We start from the raw sequence: 22964 nt of genomic DNA, 5'->3' as shown, positions 1-22964 counted from the left end.
AATTATTTGTTATTATCTCATCTTGTTTAGACCCAAATTAGGTGGGACTTGAGTTTGTGGTACTAGGGCTATAAATAGACGAAAGTAGAGTTTATTTCGGAGAAGAGAGACCTGGGGTAAGAAAGAACTTAGAGAACAAGAAGAGGATTTGCAGACTTTCTTCTATTTTTCTAGTTAATTCTTTCATTTTCTTAATGATTGTAATTCAGGATGCTTATTCTTCATCTTAATATGACCTAATTTCCTTTGTCTAGGGCTAAGATGTAACTCAATCATGATTTATGTTTTTGATTAGTTTAATTTAATTCTTTGTTTTGCATCAATTTATTTATGTATCTATTCTGCAGTTAAAACTCTCAATTCTTAAGGGCCAAAGTTTTTATTGAATTTTTGATTTAGGTTGATAACGAGAGTTAAAATCTAAATTAGATCCATAGAATAAATTACATTAGAATGAATGACTAGTAGAGATACATTACCATGTTCTAAGAGATTAATAGTTAAATCTATAATAATTCCATAGATCTTAATTACTCCTTTAGACTTAAATTCACATAGAGATATGCTAGGTTAGTAATTTAAGGAGCAATCTAATACATTTCGAGAGAAAATATTGGTTGGCTTAGGGAATTAAATCTCCAAATAAAGCATAACAGAAATTAGGTTAAGCAATCAATCGCATGAAAATGTTTGTAGTGAAATCAAAAGCTCTAGATCGTTTAAATCATAAGAGTTTGAATTTATTTTCTTTAATTGTTTAAGTTACTTTCTTCTGCAATTTTAAAATTTTGGTTGATCAAATAGTAGTAGAAATAATAAATTTTAGTAATTAGTAGCATAGTCGTTGTGTGTTCAATAGCCATAGTTAGGTACAATTATATTACTTGAATGATTCGTATACTTATGAATTTGCACATCAAGTTTTTGGCGTCATTACCGGGGACTATTGGTTACTAATATTAATACTAGTTATTTCTTTGCTAATTTGATTTATTTTCTTTTTATTCTTACTCAATTGTTTTTCTCTTTTTAGGTTTTCTTAGTGTATGAGACGTACAAGGAGTTTGGACTTAGTACCAATCGACCTTGATATCGACAAAACACTGCTGAAGCTAAATTGAGAATGCAAGCAACAAGTAATCAAGAGGTTCCTATAATGGGGGATGAGAATCATGGTGATAATGAAGTTCCAAACAGGGCACTCAAGATTATTCTATTCCTAATGTGGGTGTCTCAAGCATTGGAATGCCACCCATCCAAGCTAACAATTTTGAGATCAAACCGACAATTATTCAAATGATTCAATCTTCGGTTCAATTTGAAGGATTGGCCAATGATGATCTTAATCTACATAATGCAAATTTCTTAGAAATTTGTGATACCTTCAAGCATAATGGTGTGACCAATGATGCAATAAGACTTCGATTGTTTCCATTCTCTCTAAATAACAAGGCTAAGGCATGGTTAACTTCATTACCTCCAGGGACAATCACTTCATGGGATGGACTAGTTAACGTTTTTCTTGCTAAATACTTCCCACCGGTAAAATCTACAAAGATGAGGAATGATATAACTAACTTTTTACAACAAGATCAAGAGTCTCTTTATGAAGCTTGGGAGAGGTTCAAAGATCTTTTAAGAAAGTGCCCACACCATGGCTTACCAATGTGGATGCAAGTGCAAACATTCTACAATAGTTTGCACCCTAATACTCAAACCATGGTGGATGCAACAAGCGGAGAAGCTTTTATTAATAAGACACCGGAGGAAGGATATCAACTTATAGAAGTGATGGGTAGCAACAATTTCTTGAAGTCTATGGATAGAAATGCACAAAAGAGGACAACCAATGTTCATGATATCGATGCTTTTAATAATTTGGCTACTCAAGTTGCAATTTTAAATAATAATTTTAAGAAAATGAATGTTACTATTGTTTCTAATGTAGTCTGTGAAAATTGTGCAGGTAACCATCCTATCTTAGAGTGTCAAGCTGGAGGCCCATATGAAGCAAATCGATCCGAACAAGTGAACTATGTGGCCAATAATCAACATCAATACAATCCCAGGTTCAATTATTTCAACCAAGGGTGGAAGAATCATCCGAACTTCTCATGGAGTAACAACTCTAATGTGTAAAAACCACCATCCGGTTTCCTATCTCAAGAGAAGAAGCCAAACTTGGAAGAAGTTTTCACCCAATTTATACAAAAGACTAATGATTTTATTGATGATACTAAAGCAAATTTTAGGAACCAAGGTGCAAGTATTCGCAACCTTGAGCATCAAATGGGGGAGATTTCTAAGTTATTGACAGAGAGAACTCAATGAACACTTCCTAGTATATCTGAGACAAATCCTAAGGAGCATGTAAAAGCCATAACTCTTAGAAGTGGGAATGAGTTAGAACAATGAAAGGAGGCCGAGCAATAAGCAAATAAGAAGGATACTTCGATTCCCAACGAACAAGATGTTTCCACTCCTATACAACCATCTACTCCAAAACCATCATCTAATGTCATTCATTTTCCTCAAAGGCTGAAAAAGCAAAATTTAGATAAGCAATTTTCTAAATTTATTGATATTTTAAGAGCTTACATATCAATCTTCCTTTTGTAGATATGCTGGAGCAAATGCCGAAATATGCTAAATTCTTAAAGGAGGTGTTATTGAATAAGAGGAAATTGGTGGACAATGAGAAGGTGATGCTCACTGAAGAGTGCAGTGCCATTCTTCAGAGGAAGTTTCCTCCTAAGCTAAAAGACCTAGAGAGTTTCACTATACCATGCACTATTGGTGATTTTGATTTTGATAAAGTTTTATGTGATCTTGGTGCAAGTGTTAATTTGATGTCTCTTTCTATTTTTAGGAAACTTGAACTAGGGGAAGTGAAGCCTACTACGGGATCTTTGTAGCTTGCGAATAGATCTATCAAACATCTAAGAGGCATTATTGAGGATGTTTTGGTAAAAGTGGATAAGTTTATATTTTCGGCTGATTTTATTGTATTAGATATGGAAGAAGATCGGGAAGTTCCAATTATATTAGGAAGGCCTTTTCTTTCTATTGGTAGAACTCTTATAGATGTTCATCAAGGTAAGTTGATTTTAAGGGTTCAAGATGAACAAGTTACGTTTAATGTTTTTGAGGCTATGAAATTTCCATATGATGTTGATGCATGCTTTGCAATTAGTGTTTTGGATAAGGTGGTAGCTAAAACATTTCATGAAACTTTTCCTACTTCACCTTTAGAAAATTGTATAATGAATGGTAGAACTTTAGGAACTCTTTGTGATGATGATGATATAATTGAATGTGTTAATAATCTTGATGCATTGCCAACTTATGAGTTTCCAAAAGAGTTAAAATTTAAAGAATTAGAGGTTATTCATGTTAACAATCATACATTAAAGAAGGAGCCTCCTAAACTTGAACTTAAATTATTGCTATCTCATCTCATATATGCCTTCTTAGAAGATTCTAGTTTTTATCCTATTATTATTAACTCTTATTTAAATGATTTGGGAGAGGAAAAACTATTAAGAGTTTTGAGAGAGCATAGGAAATCTATTGGATGGACTATTGATGGCATCAAGGGAATAAGCCCATCGATTTGTATGCATAAGATCCTATTTGAAGAAAGCTACAAGCCAACAGTTCAACCAAAACGAAGTTTAAATCCATCTATGCAAGAAGTGGTTAAGAAGGAGGTTATGGAGCTTTTGGATGCAGGTATAATTTATCCAATCTCGGATAGTACATGGGTAAGTCTAGTTCAAGTAGTTTCTAAGAAGGGAGGTATAATTGTAACTGGTTGGAGAGTTTGTATTGATTATCGAAAGCTTAATAATGCCACAAGAAATGATCACTTTCTTTTACCCTTCATTGACCAAATGGTGGAGAGACTTTTCGGTCAAGATTATTATTGTTTTCTAAATGGATATTCGGGGTACAATCACACAACACATGTGATAAATCAAAACATCATATGGAAGTCATTCTCATTTCTTAAAGGTACCAAATTTTAAAATGTGTTCAAATGTTAATCATTCGAGTTCAATATTTAATTAATTCTCTTAGTGAAATCCCTACATTGACAATCATTTCAACCATTTTAACATCATTATATCTTAGTATTCCATCTTCAAGCTTTGTTATCCTCCATTTTTCATGTAAGTATTGTTGGGAACCCCAAATTTCTCTATTCCATCATCTTAAATCTCATAAAATGCATGCATCTATCCCTAAGCATTTCTAAATCTATAGTAACAAAATAAAATGACAATAAAAAACATTATTAACTATAAATCTAGAGAGATAGTACTCATTCCTAGATTTGGATGTTCCTAAATCAATTTTTTATAGTAAAGAACATGCTCAAATAGTTTGGAGTTCTCGTTCACCCAAGATCTTCCACCTAATGACTTGAACCATGTCTATGGCACTCTAAAGAGTGGAATTTGAAAGGAATGAAGATTTGGCTCTCTCTTTGGAGGTGAAAGATTGCTAACTAAAGCCATTAGGAAACCTTAACCTTGGGTATTTATAGGGTTTCCCTATTGGGCTTAAGTGACTTCAGCCCATATGGGCTTGGACCACTTATTCTAGACTAAAATAAGTCCTAATTCATTAATTAACCACATAAAATCATTTAATTAATTAATTAGCTTAATCCAAATACCTTATTCATTATCCCCTATGCAATCTTGCAATAATTACCAAAACACTCTTATGCATAAGAGTGAACTAAGAGCTTATCCAACCCTTATAAATTGTGTCATTATGGTATATGAGCTCAAAGTAGAGACAAATGAGACTCATAGGAGTATTGGCTTCCTCATAATCCAATTTTGAAGTTGATTTAACATTTCATTACAAAGAATCAATTACACTCTAGTACCTTATGTAAATAACAATGAGACAAAGTTCGATTCCATGACCTATTATCCATTGCATACATAGACCTCATGAATTGGTGTCTGTAATTTAATAAGGTAGTGCTATCACTGATTACTACCCAAAAAGTGCTATTTTACACCTTTAAGTCATTATGTTTTAAGCACTTTTGTGTAGTAATTCTTCATCTTTATTCCAATTGGCATGTTAAGGACCTAGCAATGACTCCTAATCGTATTTGTGGCTAGTTTTAGTGTTTTTGACATCTTTTTAGATCATTAAGACAAGCCATCCAAAGGAGAAAAGTAAAGAAAACCAAAGAGAAGCAAAGAGAAGAAAGGAGGAAAATAGAGGACAGCAACTGTAGTCTTCTTTGGCACTTTTGGAGTACTTTCCGAAGTCCATTTTTTACATGCTATATACCATTTCAAAGCTCAGGAAGTCAAGAATCCAACGCTTCAAACCGTGTATGATTTGGAGCTGAAACGAGGAAGATATGACCTTCGGAAGACAACTGCTCCAGGTGTGCGAATGGTGTGCGAAACTCGCACACCCCCCTCAGGTGTGCGAAAATTCGCACACCCCATGCGTGGTGCGAATTTTCCTCTGTTTTTTCCAACTCCACTTTAGATATTTTCTTTTGTATTTTTTGATGTAATTTCCTTTCTTCTCCTTGTAACAAGCCAATCACAAGCTTTGCTTTTGTAAAAACTATATAAGGGGTGGAAATCACCTCTTGGAAAAAAATCACGCGTGTTATGTTTTACACTTAGAAAAATATACAGAGCTCTCTCGTTTTCCCTTTTCTCTTTACTATTTTCTTTTTCTTGGAAGCCAAACAACCTCTAAGGATGTTTTCTCAGAGGATGAGAGGCTAAACTTTTGGTTTCTTGGAGTGATGGAAGCTAGGTGAAAAGTCCAGATGCAAGGTGGAAAACGCTCGTGCCTTAAATACAGGTAGTTGAAGTTCATAAATGGCTTTTAAATCCAAAGTTTTGCTTTAAATCCCTTAGAATCACTTTGAATGGCCAATACATGGTAAGCTTCAGGTCTTTGTGGATGCTTATTGCTAGATCCATATCAGTCCATTAGTTATCATGTACGAGCCATTGTAAAGTGGTTCAAGGTGAAGACCCATAGTGTCTAAAGCCATTAATGGACCTTGACTACCATTTCTATTGATTTTTATGGATTAAATCTTCATTGTTAAACCTATACCGGTTCGGAAAATAACTATAGGTTAAATCCCCAATGCGAGGAGAAAAATCCGGAATTTTCCACTTTGCATTCTAAACTTGATCCTAGCAATCCTGAGCTCCGGGAGACTTTCTTTCTTCCATTTTTAATTAGTTTATGTTAATTTAGTTTCAAACACTTTAAAAAAAAATTTATTTTCTTTTAAACTCTAAGTTTTTGATAAAGGAAATCATTAAATTCAATTCCTAATCATGAGTATATCACTGGTAGAATGAAAACCCATCCCAGAGTTCGACCCTAGAGCCACTATACTATAGTAGCTTTGCTACACTAGTATGAAGTCATAGGTTTTATAAATGTTTTTGATTAAATGACCCGACTGGATTTTCATACGCGAATCAATCACCTATCAAAATTACCTCTCAAATCCTTGAGTTGCAGATCTCACTTATTATGTAATCAACTAACATACTTTAGCTTCATAATCACAAATTTCATGATCACATGTCTTTTGGATCTCCTAAGGGGACACATTGCCTTAATTCCATAAGATATCATGCTACCTCTATCGAGAACATCTGTTGTCATCAGCCTCCATCAATAGTGACACAATCTATAGGGATATATCACCATTTTAGGGTCTCACCCAGAGGTCAAAGTCTTTTGTTAGTTTCACCGTAGACATAATATCTTCCCAAGGTTAAGAGTCCATGCAATTTAATAGCTTGGTGAATTATGACAATTAATAACCTTATGTCATGATTCACCGTAGGTCTTGTCTAGTGTGCATCACATACACTAGTGCATTTATCATGAAAAAACCATTGTGACAACTAAAACAAGTCATCCTTCCAATTAGGAAATGGTGCACTATAATCTCTACCGGATTGCCCAAATCTATGAACTAATTGTGGACAACTTATCTACTTACAAGGGACCCATGACTTGTATTCTATATGAAGCTCTTAATGCACTTAAATCATGTATAACATAAGGGATATGAGTTGAATACTCAAATCAATATCAATATATAAAAAAGATAACAAAGGGATAATTAAGTTTGACTTTGTTACATAATGTCTTGCTTTTAGGGAATTAATCTCAACAAGTAAACATATTATAACACCTCATTATTCAAATCTATCTAACCATTCAAACTTTAACAATATGGGAGAGGAAGAAGCTCCTCATAGTTTGAAAATCACTTTAATTAGGGTGAAACTAAAAACAAAATACAAAAAAAAAAAAAACCAAGGTTAAGGCTAATCTTGGACTTTTTTTAGAAATGAATAAGGAAAGTCACTATGTCTTTCTTTTTTCCATAACTTTGGAAAAACTTTTGAGTCAACTTTGAAAATGCAACTTTTTTTTTTAACCTTTTCATGATCCTTTTAACACAATTTTCCCTTTTTAAATAGCTACTTATACAAATGTTTGCCTAGACATCAAGACAATGCTATGAACCTAACAAGTAATAAATTACTATTATGAATCTAAGAATGAGCGTTTTATTCTAAAAATGGAAATTAAATTAATAATACAGTAACAATGAAAAATAAATAAAAAATAGATATATTGTGTATATGCTTGCTTTGTTTTCATGTATATTTATAAAGTGTGGGTTGTGTGGTAGCACCTAGGACCTATAATTAAAATATCACAAGAGTGACATGACATGATAAACTCTAAAGATCTTATTGCAAGTGCTTTTGTTCATGTTATCCTAATTTATAACTTTGTGTTTTAATTATCATAAAATCATTTCATTTTTCTTTAAAAATTTTGCAAGTTATGATGCATTTATTTTCATTTTACTTACAACTATTAATAATTTATTCATTTTAGGTATTTTGTTGAAGTGAACCTATTTTGAAGTCTAGATTACTAATTGGTTGTAACTTTATTCGGAAAAAAATATAGAAAAGTTTCGATGATACCATATAAAAGACTCTATGGAACATACTTATGAGGTAGTATTGCGCTTTGTTTATTTAGTTTTAGCTTTTTCACATTAGTTTATATAAAATATTTAATATTAATTTATATATTTGAAAAATAAAACCGAAAACCTGAATATTTCAAAGTATGATATGTCTATACTTAAGTTACATAATCAAGGTTTGTTGCTTACCTATAGTATTATAATGTTTTGTTATTTAATTGAAACTATTCAAAAGAAAATAATGTACTAATTAAGTATTTGTTTAGATATAATTTCTATTTTTTATTTTTATAAATAGATTGAAATAAATAATTTATATATTAGGATGAAAATATTTCTAAATGAAAAAACTAAGCTTAAAAGCTTTAAAACCATCTTACAAGGTTTTTCAAATATGTTAGTAAAAGATTAATTAATTAAATCCACTTAAGTTGAGCCAAAAATTGTAAATTTGTATTTTTATCAAAATCTAAGGCATTGTTGGTTGATCAATTGAGGTGACCTTGTGCCTCAATTTTCATTTCTTGGTAGTGGTCATTGGTTAAACTCCTATGTCAATAGATCGAGGAAAATTGTGTAATTGTTAGTTTGATTCGTCTATCTCATATATAAAACCTCATTTAAGCTTTTATTGCTAAGAGATATTTGTGATTTTATTATTTATCAATCTAAAAGGCTTTCAAGACCTTGTTTGAGCGCATTTTGAAACTTACTTGCAATCATTTAGTGTACCACCTATAATCTAAGTTTTCATTTATATCATCTATAGTTAATACTTGTGCTAATATTTTGTCAAATTAACATTGTTCTATTATTACCTTGTAAGTATGTTCAAGAGTGAGGAATTTTTTCACAAAAAGTATATAAATTTAAGTATAAAGGATTAAAGCTTGGTTAAAACCTTGGAGGCTTGTGAAATCCTTAACTTGGTTAAAGGTTGAGGGTTATAAACATACAATATAATTAGGCTAAATCATTATTAACCTTGTATTCGTATCACTTTTCCCTTTTCTCCGATCACTTTATTGTCTATTTTATTTCCCATTATTTCTAGTTATAATCATTTGCATTCATTTAACTACACATTTGTTAAAATTGACTATCACCCTATTTACCCAATCTTTTAGGTGATTAACCACAATGGCTTAGCTTTCACTTCACAATTCTAATATTTTAACAATATCTTTTAATTTAACTAGCTAATTTACTTTTTGACTCAAAAGTTATCCAATTGTAGAAGTCAATAGGAATATTATGTTATGAAATTAACTTGCATAATTCTTATGGCCTATTACAATTGTTTACAATTATTATAATTTTTGAAATAATGTTGGAGCACATTTTTTTGATATATTAACACCATATAATAATTGCAAATGACAATCATGCCATGGTTGGAGAATTCTTCAAATTCCTCATGTTACTAAGAATTATTTTATTTTATTTTTATAATTCTTTTATTCTTATGTTACAAAACATACATGGCATCTAATTTAGAATTTGCTAAACATTATCACTCCACATTTTGTTTGGATGATGTTTAATTTTATTAATAGAAAAATTTATATGTTTTGTATTTAATCTAAGTGTATATCATATGAATTTTTTTGTTGGTAAAAATAAATATCATAAAAAATGAAGTGATTTATTTAACAATTTTGAAAGACAAATTATTGATTTTGAATATGAGGGTGTTTACTCAATTAAAGAAGTCCAAATTATTAAGGGAATTTTAAAATACAAAATAATTATAAGAATTATTATAGTTATGTTTCATTTAGGAAAGTGAAAAAAAAAAAAAAATTTAAAAATGGTTTTTTACATTTAATTTTTGTAACGACCTACATCCAACCGTGTAGATATTGTTCGCTTTGAACCCAAAAGGAGCCCCTCATAATTTTAAAACACGTCTACAAGATTAAAAGGAGTCAATATTAATATAATGTTAGAAACTTTCTTCGGTGAGATATCACAAAATTCTCCTATACAAATACAACATTCTTATTGTGTCCCAAGAGATTATGAAACTAAATAGACAAATACCCCTCATGAAGCCAAAATAACCCTCACATCGGGGTTGAGATCGACTATGATACCATTTTTAAATGACTTGTACCAAATCGTATAGATATTATCTGTTTTGAACTTTTTCTATAAGGTTAAACGAAGTTCATACTAGTATAGCGAAACTTTCTCCCCTATCCAATGTGAGACATTACAATTTTATTATGAAAAATCCGAAAAAAATTAAATATAATTAAATTAATTAAAAATTTATATATTTTCAAATTTTTAATTTTTATCAATAATAGTAAAAGTAATTAAAATGAATTTAATATAATCGTATGGAAATAATTTATTAAATTTTAGATTTTTTTTTCTCTTTTTTTTTCTTGTAATTTTTCTCAAATTTTGTACAACCAAAAATACTGAATTATCCCGAATTTAATATCTACAAGACAGATTTCAACTCTCACGCCTTATTATTGTGGTTAGTCTCACGTATATAGATCCAATGATTAAAATCAGTGAAAGAACCATACATCCAAAGACATATATGCCCACTACTCTATACATAGCCAGAACGACTTTCTTGTGGCATTTTGGTCTTTTGACAAAACACTTACCCAAAATTTGCTTCCATGTCCCATTTCCATCAGCCAAAGAAACCCTAACACAGACGCCCGCTCTCTCTAGAAACGTCTTCAAACCCTCCGGCTACGGTTACGGTTACCTCGAATTCGAATTGGGAGTTGAGATTTGAGGAATTATCTCAATCCACTGGTATTTGTTTTCCTTGTAATTCTTGTAATTTTTGTCATTCTGATTTTGTTAATGATTATATCTGCTTGATTTTGTTCCCACAAACCCTTCAGCAGATCTGATAATTCGACGCAAAACGCGTTGTTATGGGGTTTTGGTTTGCTGGGGTTTAGGGTTCTTGATGTTGTTCATTATCTGGGGCTGGTTTGTAATTTTGATTGAGAATGGTGGAAACTGGTGTCTGATTGTTGTGTTGTGAAACCCTAATTAGTGCATGTTTGGCCTTGGTGCAGTTCATTGTTACTGTGGCAACTGTGGGACAGAATTGAAAAATGGGTGAAATTGTGGGTTGAGCAGGTTAGGGTTACGGTTTGTTTGCCATTGGAAGTGAGATGGGGGTTTCTTTTTCTTTTTTTGGATTTGTTTTAAGTTTGTAAAATGTCAGGGCGGACTTTTCCATTTTTATTTTATTTATTTATTTTTTATTTTTAATTGGGAGAATACAATATTTTTGTGTTATCCTAATATGAAATGTTTTCGGGGAAAAAAAAAAATCTTGGAAAATGTGTTACCAAACATGTTCTATTATTGAATACAAACTCATTCTCATTTTAGCTATGAAACATTTCTTAGGGCCTGTTTGTAGTCGGGTTTTAAGGAAGAAGAATGACTTCTAAGTCCTAATGATATTGTGCCATGTTTCTGGGCACAGACAAAATTTCTGGTATTGCATTCACTACTGAAGGCATGCAGCTCTATTATTGAATACTAAATCATTATCATTTTTTGCTAGGCAACATGCCTTAGGCTATATTTGTTGTCAAGTTTTAAGGATGAAGAATGGCTTCTAAGTTCTAACAATATCCCATAGTGTGACATATTTTTGGGCACGTACAAATTTTTGGCATATTGCATGCACCACTGAAAGCATGGAGCTTTACTTTGCAGAACTTATTGATGTGTTCTGATATATCAATAATAGGATCAATTGAGTGTTTTTCAGATTGAAATAAGTATCCATATCACAGACAGTTTATTAAAAACTTTACATATCCGAAACCTTGACCCACTGATAAGTGAATGTGTATTGCATTTTATTGAATCTTAATAGCTTTCCTGGGTCATATTCAATTCACTTTCTGTATTTCTTTTTTATTTTCCCATGTTATACAAATACCACCCTCTCTAGGTTGTGAGCAAGATTACCGCATTTTTCATCAAGTTACACATTTGCATATATTAGGAATGTAGCTGAGCTGATGTAAGCATGCAAATTTGGCTTGAATTATTAGATGTTTTATGTGAACTTGGCTTGAAAGTAGGTTAGATGCAACTAGATCATATATCATAAATCATCAATCATTTATTTCTTTTTCTTCTTTTTTCTCAATCCTTTTTTGGTCCTTTGTTTTCTGTTCCTTAATGCCCAAATCTCTTATAAGCATAACTAATCTAATTTCTTTCTTCATTTGCCTCTTATTTTTTATTATAACAGCATGGTATTCTTTAGGACTTTATCTCAATTATTTTGCTAGTCAGCAAGAGTTTTTTGAAATATTTAATATTTTCATGAAATAATTTAAAGGGAGTTCTTTTGTCTTGAAATCCAAATTATATTCATCAAAAAAAGTTTCCCTCTTGGGCATTCATTGGAAGGGCTGTTGGCTCTTGACTAAATGAGATATTTGGAAGCAATCTTTTATTATTTCTTTATTTGAAATGGGCTGTTATTCTATTTCTACGTCCTTTCTATATCGAAGGACTAATCATTGAGTTGCAAATAAAAAATAGGGAATATGTTTCATAGGATTGGTACCTTAAACATTAGAATCCAAATTGATGAATGAGTTGGGTTCATTAATGATTCATGATTTTAGGAAGATTAAAAAAAATAAAAATTGCAGAACTATGTAGTCCTTTATGAATCTATAAAATTACAAATCGACCACTTGATGGGAATTTCAAGAATTGCTTGGGTATCATTTCACAGAAGCCTTATTGATTGGAGTATCAAGTGGATTGAATTCTGCTCATTTAAGCTTGAGAGCTTGGTTATTGAATGACCTTCAATGAGACTTTAGTGCACTGATCTATAGTTGAGCATCTGTAGCTTGTCCCATTTTACAGCACTAGTTCAAATGTTGACTTCATGCTTTCCTTGAATCATATTGGATGATTGGATGCGTCTTTTTGTAGGGTTGAGTGCAGGTTACATCTCTGTGCTTTCATGACATTGGAGCACAATGGCAAACTATTCAGGAACAGGAGCCCCTTCAAATGGCTCTGTCTATGTTTGTAACTTGCCTCATGGAACTGATGAAACTATGTTGGCTGAATATTTTGGCACCATTGGGTTGATAAAGGTAGTTAATCTGACTGGCTATTATTTGAAATTCCATATTGTGCTTGTTTTACAAGCCTTTTGTTTTGTAAAACTTGATAAGTTCAAATGCTCATCCTTTTCTTCCATTTTCTTTCTCATTCACGTTCCTTTGTAGAAAGACAAAAGAACAGGTCGACCTAAGATATGGTTGTACCGGGACAAAGTCACTAATGAACCAAAGGGTGATGCAACTGTAACATATGAGGATCCACATGCTGCATTAGCTGCTGTTGAATGGTTCAACAACAAAGATTTCCATGGAAGCATCATTGGAGTATTTATAGCGGAGTCGAAGAACAAAGATGATCACTCATATAACTCAGGGAATCAAGTGAATGATGTTGGAGATCCTGGTGCAGCCAGTGACTTAAGGGGTTTAGAAGAAGATCCTCTTGATATGAATGGAAGTGCTGGAAGAGGTAGAGGTCGGGGTGATGCTGCAGGAAAGGCATGGCAACAAGATGGAGACTGGTTGTGTCCGAATACAAGGTCTGTGATGTGAGATTGGTGAGCAGCTCTTTCTTTTTCTTTTATACTCTTTTCTTGTGTAGTGTATTTTCAAAAACCATTGTTATGCATTTGGCTTTCTTATATGCTATGTGGTAGCAGTTGTTCGAACGTGAACTTTGCATTTCGTGGTGTGTGCAATCGTTGTGGAAGTGCTCGACCTTCTGGTGTGTCTGGCAGTGGTGCAGGGGCAGGTGGTCGGGGGAGGGGCCGTGGTGGTCCTGACTCTGCAGGCCATGGCCGTTCAGTTGGTGCTCCAACAGGTCTTTTTGGTCCAAATGATTGGCCCTGTCCAATGTAAGACCGCATCTTCTATGCTTAATTTATATTCTTTTTGTATGTATGCGTGATTTTTAGAAAGCTTCAGCAGATGGTTTCTGCTTCGTATGACTTTATAATTTTTCTTGGTCCAATCATCTCTTTGTTTCTTAGTTCTCCATCAATTAGTTCAAAGTCATGCAAATTCTGTTTGTTGTATGTTGTTGGTTTTGTGTTAGATCCTTTTTGCTGAAAGTTGGCTTCCTAGTATGTTTCTGTTGTACATGAGACCTGCAAACAAGACCATTTATTATTAAATATGTTCTCTTACCTAAAGGAATACTCTGTTGCATTTACATAAATTCTTGAAGAATTTTCCTTTCCTGAATGACAGGGCCAGGGCAGTTCACCGCCCTGCCATTCTGCCTGGAATATGGGTGAGCTGAGCTAGAACCTTTTGGTCTGGGCTTGGTATAGCTTTTTCATTCTTAAGCTTGACCGAGCCAGTATGCGAAGTTTCAAGGGCCAGTATGAAATCAGTTCTAAGTACTCATCTCAAGGGCCTTTTGCTGAATAAAGCAATTACATTGGAAGTTCTCTGTACACATTTCCATTCATATCTATTTGAATCCAACATGAATTTTTATTCTATAAATATAGAAGATATGTTTTTCATAGTTTCATCTGCTTGAGTGTCTTTTGTAGTTTTCATAGCTTGCATAACATTTAAGAGCAACAACTCTTATTTATTTATTTTTTGTGGATAAATGATTTCATGTTAATGATTATATACATGTAGTGTCTGCATATTTTATTCCATACATTTGCTTAACAATGGTATTTTGGTTTACCTGGACTGGCTATAAGGTTGTTATGTTTTAGAATTCCGTGCTTATGATAGATAATTAGAGTTTATTGTGATGTCTAATTTTCACCATCGATTATGAGCTTGAAACATATGTGTGGACTGATCACAGCCATTCTCATGTCATCTTTTTGTGAGACAATTTAATCCATGATGTTTTAAAAAATATGGTCAAATAAACATCACATAAATTATTGCTTTTCATATTGCTTCTTCCTTATGATTATGAGTTGTTTCAGGTGTGGCAACATTAACTGGGCAAAGCGGACAAAGTGCAATATATGCAACACCAATAAGCCTGGCCATAATGAAGGTGGTGTGAGGTAGGGATGATGGTTATGTTTTAATTGGATGGATGTTGGTTATTTTTTATCTGTGCATATGTCAGAACCACAATTTTTAGCTGACAATAATCTTCCTTTCTATGCTAAATTTTGTATTGTATTGTTTGGAGTGTTCTCTCATAATCCTCGTAAGTTTTCCTGTTTGCAACTTCAGCATGCACAAGTTAATCGATCTATTTTAATTTTTTATTTTCTTTAATGGGAGGTTTGGAAAGGGAAAGGCTAAGCTTCTGGGTTTAGAAATTGTGGGTGGTGCAGAATAAGCTTCAGATTGTTATTAAGAATAAGAGTGGGATTAGTCAGGGAGCTATGTTGGTGCACAGAAGTGGAAGAGGAAAACATTTAGGGGATCCTGAGCCTTCAGTGAACTGGTAAGTTCTTAATGCTAGTCTGTAACAGATGGTCCTAAGTGATGGGCATAATATTGTTTTGGGTGAAGGGTTTTGGGGAATTTAGAGGATAAATTGGATATGTAGAGGGAGAAACTAAGATGGTTCCAAGTCATGGCATCAGTTGTTGACTTGAGAAGTCCCGAGATGGATTGGTTGTGGCATTTAGATTGATATTTGGTGTTACACACAATACACTAATTAATACAAAAGATCTAAAACGATAGTAATAGAAGTTCTAGAAATATAAATACAATTAGACGCACTCAATAAATTAATAAAAAAATTTTGCTTGGTTGTGGAGGAGAAGGATTTGTATAGAACTTCTGTGAATGACTGATTCTTATTTCAGCAGAATCCGGTGGGGCACTTCTTTTGGTTGTTTTCTGATAGTGCTCTCACTACTACACTAGGTTGGTTTTTCTTTCTTTTTTTTGTTTGTTTGTTTGTTTGTTGTGTGTGTGTGTGTGTGTGTGTTTTTAACACTTCTAATTTTTGTATTTATTTTTTAATTATTTTATTTGTTTTTTGGATGCTGATGGATTGTGAGTGGAGATATTTTCTACATTTGAAGATGTTTGGGTGGGAAAGGAGGTTTTTGGGGATATGGTAAGAATGTGCTAGCCAAGCTATAGATTCTATGGAACTTTGGGTTACCAAGGGAATTAGAGGTGTTCAAGAAGGGCCTTAATAAATACCTATATAAAAAAAGAAGAAGGGCCTTACTAGGTGGATCTGTGAAATTTTAGGAATGTGACTATGGTATGTTGAATGGATTAGAGTATATATTTGGGGAAAAAGGTCTAGAGCCATATGGCCTAAAGTAGGGAATAAGAAAGAAAGCTTTTTGTAGGGTCACCAAAATTCACAAGAGTAATTATTATATAAGTTTTAACTTGAAGCAGAGTGCAAGGCTGAGGATGAAATTAGTTGGGGATTTGTTATTTTTCTAGGTTTTGTTTTTTGATTGGGGAGTGTATTGCCCTCATCTGGATGGGAATAGCTTCAGATCCATTGATACAGTAAATTTGACGCCTTTGAGCAATGATAAAGGCAGTGACGACCTGAATAATGTGTGAGAGTGAGGAATGATGAGATATTAGTATTCTGTGCTATTCGTCTCCTTGGTGGTTTTTTTGAGTTTATTGATAAGATTTTGGCTCATAAACTTGGGAGGGTGATGTAATTAGTGGTGTTAGAGGCTCTAGAATGCAATTATGGAGGGGGCAAATCTTAGATGCTGTTTTGATTGGTAACAAGGCCTAAAATGGAAGAGTGTAGGCTGGAGTATTTTGCAATTGGATGCTGAAAAGGCCAGTGACCATGTCATCAAGACATTTTGGATTATTTACTTTTCAGAGTTAGAGTATATGGTGGGGACCTAGTTTTCATGCTTGCCCCTTAGGTGAATACTGCCTTTATTGATAAATATAAGCATTGTTGGTTACCTGTGGTGGCTGCTGAGGAAGTTTCCTACACATATCAGGATTGAATCATTGCATAATGTGAAAATAGAAGGGGCCATACATACACATGGCTTCTGTAGAATTGGCCTCCTATTCCCTTATCTATTCCAGGATATGGTGGCAACCTAGTTAGATATGGAGACATCCTCTTGGAGTTCCATCTTATGGTCTTCCGCACCAAAAAACAAATGTAACGGCAAGGAGAACTATAAATAGAGTGATCCAAGTTGGAATATGTAATTTTAAAATTACTTAAGCATTTTCACAAACATGTTGTTTACAAGATGGTTTTACCTTTGATAATAAACATGCATAAGCTCCATATCCCCAACTCAAATCCTGAGCTTATGAAATCAAGTTATGACAAATGTATGTTGAGAGCAAAAATGCAAGTGCTTAAAGCATTTACAAATGTTCCATAATCTAAAATAAGGTTGCAAGGAAGGGAGTTTAATTTCACTCTTAAGTATCTAACTCAAACCCTAGAATAACAAAATCAAGAGATGACAATCATAGGTCAAGGTATGAAAAACCCAACCACCTGAAGTACTTTTCAAGCATTTCATAATCTAAAATCAGGTTGAGAGTTAAGAGAGAACAAACACAAAACCATAATATAGATTTTGTACTTTAAACCCAAATTAATTTGGTACAGACAATCATGGGAGGTCACTCATCAAGTAGCCATCTCCCTAATAAAATAACTAAGCAAAGGAAACATTAGTATCTCCATGAATGAAAACAACTACCAAAATGCATCATGAAAATGTAGAGAAATGCTTACAAAAATGGAGTTCAACAACAAATGAAGCTAACCAAAGCAAGATTAATCTAAAATAAAGCTTAAGCTTAAGATAAAAGAAAAATTAGGAAATCTAAAAGCCCAAAATGAAGGGATCAAAGGAGCTCCCTGACATGGAGAAATAGCCATCTTTCATCTGTAAAATGGGAATCCATACCCATAAGGCTGAGCCAACCACATCCATAGGTCAAATAAGCATGGCTGGGGTTGCAGATTTTGGGGGCGATTTTCCATTGATTCTCAATTTTTGGCTTTTTGATGTGCTCATTCTTGATGCAACAAGTGCACTTGACCTGGACTTTGCAACTTTACCCAATTTAAGTGGAAACACTGGCCTAACATGTCTAGAAACTTGGAGTAAGGTGGTGTCTTCTTCCCAAAATGCCTTTGTTGAAGGAAGGCAAATCCTTGACATAGCGTTAATTGCTAACGAGGCCATAGACTCGTTGCTGAAAGGGGATGAAGCTGGTGTGTTATGCAAACTGGACCTAGAGAAGGCTTATGACCATATTAATTGGGATTTTCTGATGTCAGTGATGCAAAAAATGGGTTTTGGGGAGAAGTGGGCTGGCTGGATCAGGTGGTGCATCTCCACTGCTTCCTTCTCAGTTCTGATTAACGGTTCGCCCGCGGGTTTCTTCCAGAGCACTCGAGGGTTAAGGCAAGGGGACCCCATTTCCCCCTACTTGTATGTCTTAGGAATGGAGGCCTTAAGCTGCCTCATTAACAAAGCGGTTAGGGGGGGCTTCCTATCCGGCTGCAGGTTAAGGGGTAGGGGTGGAAATGGGATTCAAGTATCTCATCTGTTATTCGCGGATGATACGTTGGTCTTTTGTAAGGATTCCCAAGACCAAATGGCTGTTCTAAGCTGGCTTTTAATGTGGTTTGAAGCCATTTCTGGCCTGAACATCAATTTGGAAAAGAGCAAAATTCTGCTGGTGGGAAGAGTTGAGAATGCTGAGGTCTTGGCTTCTGAATTGGGTTGCAAAGTGGGTTCTCTTCTTTCCACTTACTTGGGGCTGCTTCTAGGTGCTCCTCACAAATCGGTGGTTGTGTGGGATGGTGTGGAAGAAAGGATGAGGAAGAGACTCGCTTTGTGGAAGAGGCAGTTCATTTCTAAGGGGGGGAGAATCACTCTCATTCGGAGCACTTTGGATAGCATGCTGATTTATCTTATGTCCTTGATGCGTATTCCAAGAGTTGTAAGATTGAGGCTTGAGAAAATCCAAAGGGATTTCCTTTGGGGTGGGGGTGCGTTGGAGAAGAGGCCCCACCTTGTAAAGTGGGATGTGGTTCGCTCTCATAAAATGAAGGGTGGCTTGGGGATTAGAAAATTTTCTATCCTTAATAGGGCCCTGTTGTGTAAATGGAGCTGGCACTTTGCGGCTGAAAGAGAGTCTTTTTGGAAGCTTATTATCAACACGAAATATGGGGAAGAAGGAGGAGGGTGGATCTCTTGTGAGGTTAGGGAAGGCTATGGGGTGGGGTTGTGGAAGGAAATTAGAAAGGAAGGTGTTCTGATGTTTAAAAACGTTTCCTTCACTGTAGGGGATGGTAGAAGGGTGAAATTTTGGAAGGACATTTGGTGTGGAAACATTCTCCTATGTGAGGCTTTTCCTTCTCTGTTTGCCTTTGCGGTATCCCAAGATGCGTGGGTAGCGGATTGTTGGGATTCTATGGGGGATGCGGGGGGATGGTATCCTTGTTTTTCTAGATCATTTAATGACTAGGAGTTGGAGGCGGTGGCGAGTCTCCTTTCGGTCCTTCAAGGAAAGAGGCTCAATGTTGGGATGGAGGATAGAGTGGTGTGGAATGCTTCTAAGAATGGGATTTTCTCTGTAAAATCCCTTTACAATACTCTTGATTCTGGTGGTGCAGTCCCGTTTCCGTGGAGAATCATATGAAGCCCTTGCGTGCCTACTAAGGTGGGTTTTTTTGCTTGGGAAGCTTCTTGGGGGAAGGTGCTAACCCAAGATCAACTCAAAAGGAGGGGCTGGTTTCTAGCAAACAGATGCTTCTTATGTTGTGATGACGAGGAGACAATAAACCACATCCTTATTCATTGCCCCAAGGCGAGGGTGTTGTGGAATCTTGTGTTTTCGTTGTTTAGGGTTAATTGGGTCCTTCAGCTCACGGTTAGAGACACTCTCCTTGGTTGGTCCGCTTCCTTTGTGGACAAGAAGCGTGGGAAGATTTGGCGGGCAGCCCCCCTTTGTTTATTTTGGACGATGTGGAAAGAAAGAAATAGGATAGTTTTTGATAATGAGGCTTTGTCGATCCAAAGATTGAAAATTTCCTTCGTTTGTAATCTTTTCTCTTGGTCTAAGTCTTGTTTAGATGGAGAGCCCCGCTCCTTAATTAACTTTGTAGATTGGTTGAGTTCTAATTGAGGGTTGGTGAGTGTATGCTTCCTTGTGCTTTTTGTTTGTGGGGCTTCTCGTGTATACTTCCTGTATGCTTCGGGTTGCCTTCTTGCTCCCTTCTTTTAATATAATTTTTCTGTGTTTATCTATAAAAAAAAAAACATGTCTAGAAACTTGGAAAACATAAATACACGGGGTATCCAGAGATAGCTCAAAACGATAGATTGGGGGATGAGAAGCACGAGGAAATATGCTCCAAAATATGAGCAATTTGTGGAGCTAATCAATGATGAATATTGCTGAACTCCAGAGTTTGTCACATACACCAATTCAAGAGCAGAAAGAGAATAAGCAGACAGAGGTGTGGATATATGGCCACCCTGGTGTACCATACTGTCACATTCTCTGAGCACAAGAGGTTTGACCCTACATTTGGGTTTCTGCCTTTTCAAATTTTTATAGAAATGTTATGAGTTTTCATCTAGTGAAAATAGTCATTGAGTCATCTTTAAGTACTTCTATTTCATCATTCATTCTAATTTTTGTTTTATAATATCTTGAGGTGTAATGTCAGTATTAATAATATTTTTTTGGGTTGTTAAACAGAGGAGGACGTGGTGGAGGTTACAAAGAACTTGATGAAGAAGAACTAGAGGAGACCAAAAGACGCCGGCGGGAGGCTGAAGAAGTAAGATAAATGTGTACAAGCTATATGTTGACTTTCATATTTATTCTGGTTTTAAACTTGTTTCCTGTTCCACTCAGGATGACGGTGAGTTGTATGATGAATTTGGAAATCTCAAAAAGAAGTTCCGTGCCAAAACGCAGCAAGCCGAAGCTGGACAGGTGCTTCCAGGTGCTGGGCGTGCAGGATGGGAAGTAGAGGAATTAGGTATTTCTCCTGTTCCACTTTCTCTCTTACTATTAGGAGACCAAATTCTTTTGTTAAAAGAATGAAAGAGTTAAAAGTGGGTTAAGGATTTCTGTCCACCCAACAATGGTACATAAAGATGAGGTGACAGGAAAACAAACCACTCAAGCGAAGCCCAAAATATTTTAAAAAGGGTAAACACAAAAAAACTTGAAGTACCCTTGTTTAAATTATTTTCAAGGAACAAAAATTGTATTAATATGAGAAGGGGATAAGTGCAAAGAAGAATGTGGTATTATGCGAAGAAAGTGAAGTACCAGCATGGAACTAGTTTATTACGAGTTATTGTAACCATCATATTAATTTACAAAATGATAAAAAATATCTACCTAGATTTCATTACTACTCTGTGATCTAGATGAAATCACCTAGCACATGTTGTAGGTTGTAGATTTGGAAATCTCTCCAAGTTTGTAAGGTTTACATATGACCATATATATATATATATATATCCTTTAAAATGTAAGAGTTATAGAAGCAACCTGACTTAAATATGAAGAAGGAAGGAAACTCAAATTTGGAAAAAGATAATGGGAGACTTGTTTCAAGTTTAAATACTTTGTATTGTATTAGTAATAGATTTAATAAATGATTTGAGAAGCTGTTGTCTTGTACAAACTTCTAAGGGTCTTTTTTTTACATGACGACACAGAATCGTTTCTGTGAAAACAATACTGTTTCTGTTATTCTTAAGAAAAATCTGGAGTTTGATTGTTTGGGTTTTTTGTGCTAGTGTTTGATTGCAATTTTTGTGTCAATCAAAAGTGTCCCAGCCCCATTGTGCTCCTAGGTTGTTTCCATCTTAGAATTAATTTTTGCATCTTGAAAGTATATAGAATGGCATTAATAATTCTGAATTATCACTTTTATTGTGTTTCCCAAATTGTGACATTTGGTGCATTTGATCCCATGAAAAGTTGCTTTCCTTTGATCACTGGTCTGGTTTAAAAATTGTTGTATTGTTTTGACTCTTGACTGTTGTGCAAGGCTGATTTTCTTGTACAAAATTTTGTAATGGAAGGTATGGCCGACAGAGATGGTAGAGAAAGAAGCAAAGACAGGGGAAGGGAGCGCGATGACAGGGAGAAGAATAGAGAACGAGATGATAGGGATAGGCGTCGGAGCCGAAGCAGGGAGAGGGATAGGGGAAAAGATCGAGACCGAGACCGAGATTATGATCACGATCGAGACAGAGACTATGGACGGGACCGGGACAGGGACAGGGACCGGGACCGGGACCGGGATAGAGACAGGGACCGGGATCGGAGCAGATACCGTTATTGAGGATGTATTTAAGGTTCTAGCATAGTATTGGGCGGTCTTAACATTTTGAGATTAAAGTGGTTTTTTGGGCTTTGGCAAAGGATGAGTTTGATGTTTAATCATCTTTGCTTCTTTTAGTGATCAATCTTGGTCTGGAATTGTAGAACTTACATTTTAGTAGTATGTTTTGTTTTCCCCTTTTTGTTTGGAAAACTGTGACCGGTGTTCTCATGTATGCTTTCTTGTTAGGTGCTCTACTATTTGGGGGAAGCCGGGTTTCTGGAACTCGAAATGGGGTGTTCCTTGAATCAATTTGGTTGTCATGTCTTCATATTAAATTTGATTTTGAATGGAATTGATCACTTTTCAGTTCCTATCTTTGGTAGGGATGCAGGGACTCCCACATATTTTTGGAGTAGGAACTCCTCTATTATTTGATTTGGACAAATGATGGAAGTGGGGCTGATAAGGTCAATTTTGTTGAATCAGAGTATGCTTGCATGGGCTATTTGTGTTATATCCTGTCTGAAATAATCTTTTTAGTGGATTCAAAGGGTAGAGATTGATTGACTTTAATGAGACCATCAAGGAAGAT

The 22964-nt window shown here is 34.7% G+C and overlaps 1 protein-coding gene and 1 non-coding gene across 3 annotated transcripts; one reads left to right on the top strand and one right to left on the bottom strand.

The window, feature by feature from the left end:
• Positions 1 to 1554: 1554 nt before the first annotated feature.
• Positions 1555 to 1661, bottom strand: LOC132254677 (small nucleolar RNA R71). The gene has a single exon (XR_009466979.1). It is a non-coding gene; the product is annotated as a small nucleolar RNA R71 (small nucleolar RNA).
• Positions 1662 to 10630: 8969 nt separating this feature from the next.
• LOC100249627 (transcription initiation factor TFIID subunit 15) lies at positions 10631 to 22743 on the top strand. Of its 2 annotated transcripts, XM_010656194.3 has the most exons (9): positions 10631 to 10819; positions 11092 to 11155; positions 12995 to 13161; positions 13297 to 13670; positions 13791 to 13985; positions 15051 to 15134; positions 20782 to 20863; positions 20941 to 21067; positions 22128 to 22743. In XM_010656194.3, the coding sequence occupies exons 3-9, from the start codon at positions 13042 to 13044 to the stop codon at positions 22388 to 22390; spliced, it is 1245 nt and encodes a 414-aa protein (XP_010654496.1). In that variant the 5' UTR covers positions 10631 to 10819; positions 11092 to 11155; positions 12995 to 13041; the 3' UTR covers positions 22391 to 22743. The 2 variants fall into 2 exon arrangements, with proteins under 2 accessions (XP_010654496.1, XP_002273586.1); XM_002273550.5 differs by lacking the exon at positions 11092 to 11155.
• The last annotated feature ends 221 nt before the right edge of the window (positions 22744 to 22964 follow it).

The sequence above is a fragment of the Vitis vinifera genome, chromosome 1 (assembly GCF_030704535.1).
Source record: "Vitis vinifera cultivar Pinot Noir 40024 chromosome 1, ASM3070453v1".
In the NCBI taxonomy this organism is placed as follows: domain Eukaryota; kingdom Viridiplantae; phylum Streptophyta; class Magnoliopsida; order Vitales; family Vitaceae; genus Vitis; species Vitis vinifera.
The sequence above is the reverse complement of the archived record's forward strand: the minus strand, read 5'-3'. Positions and strand labels throughout refer to the sequence as shown.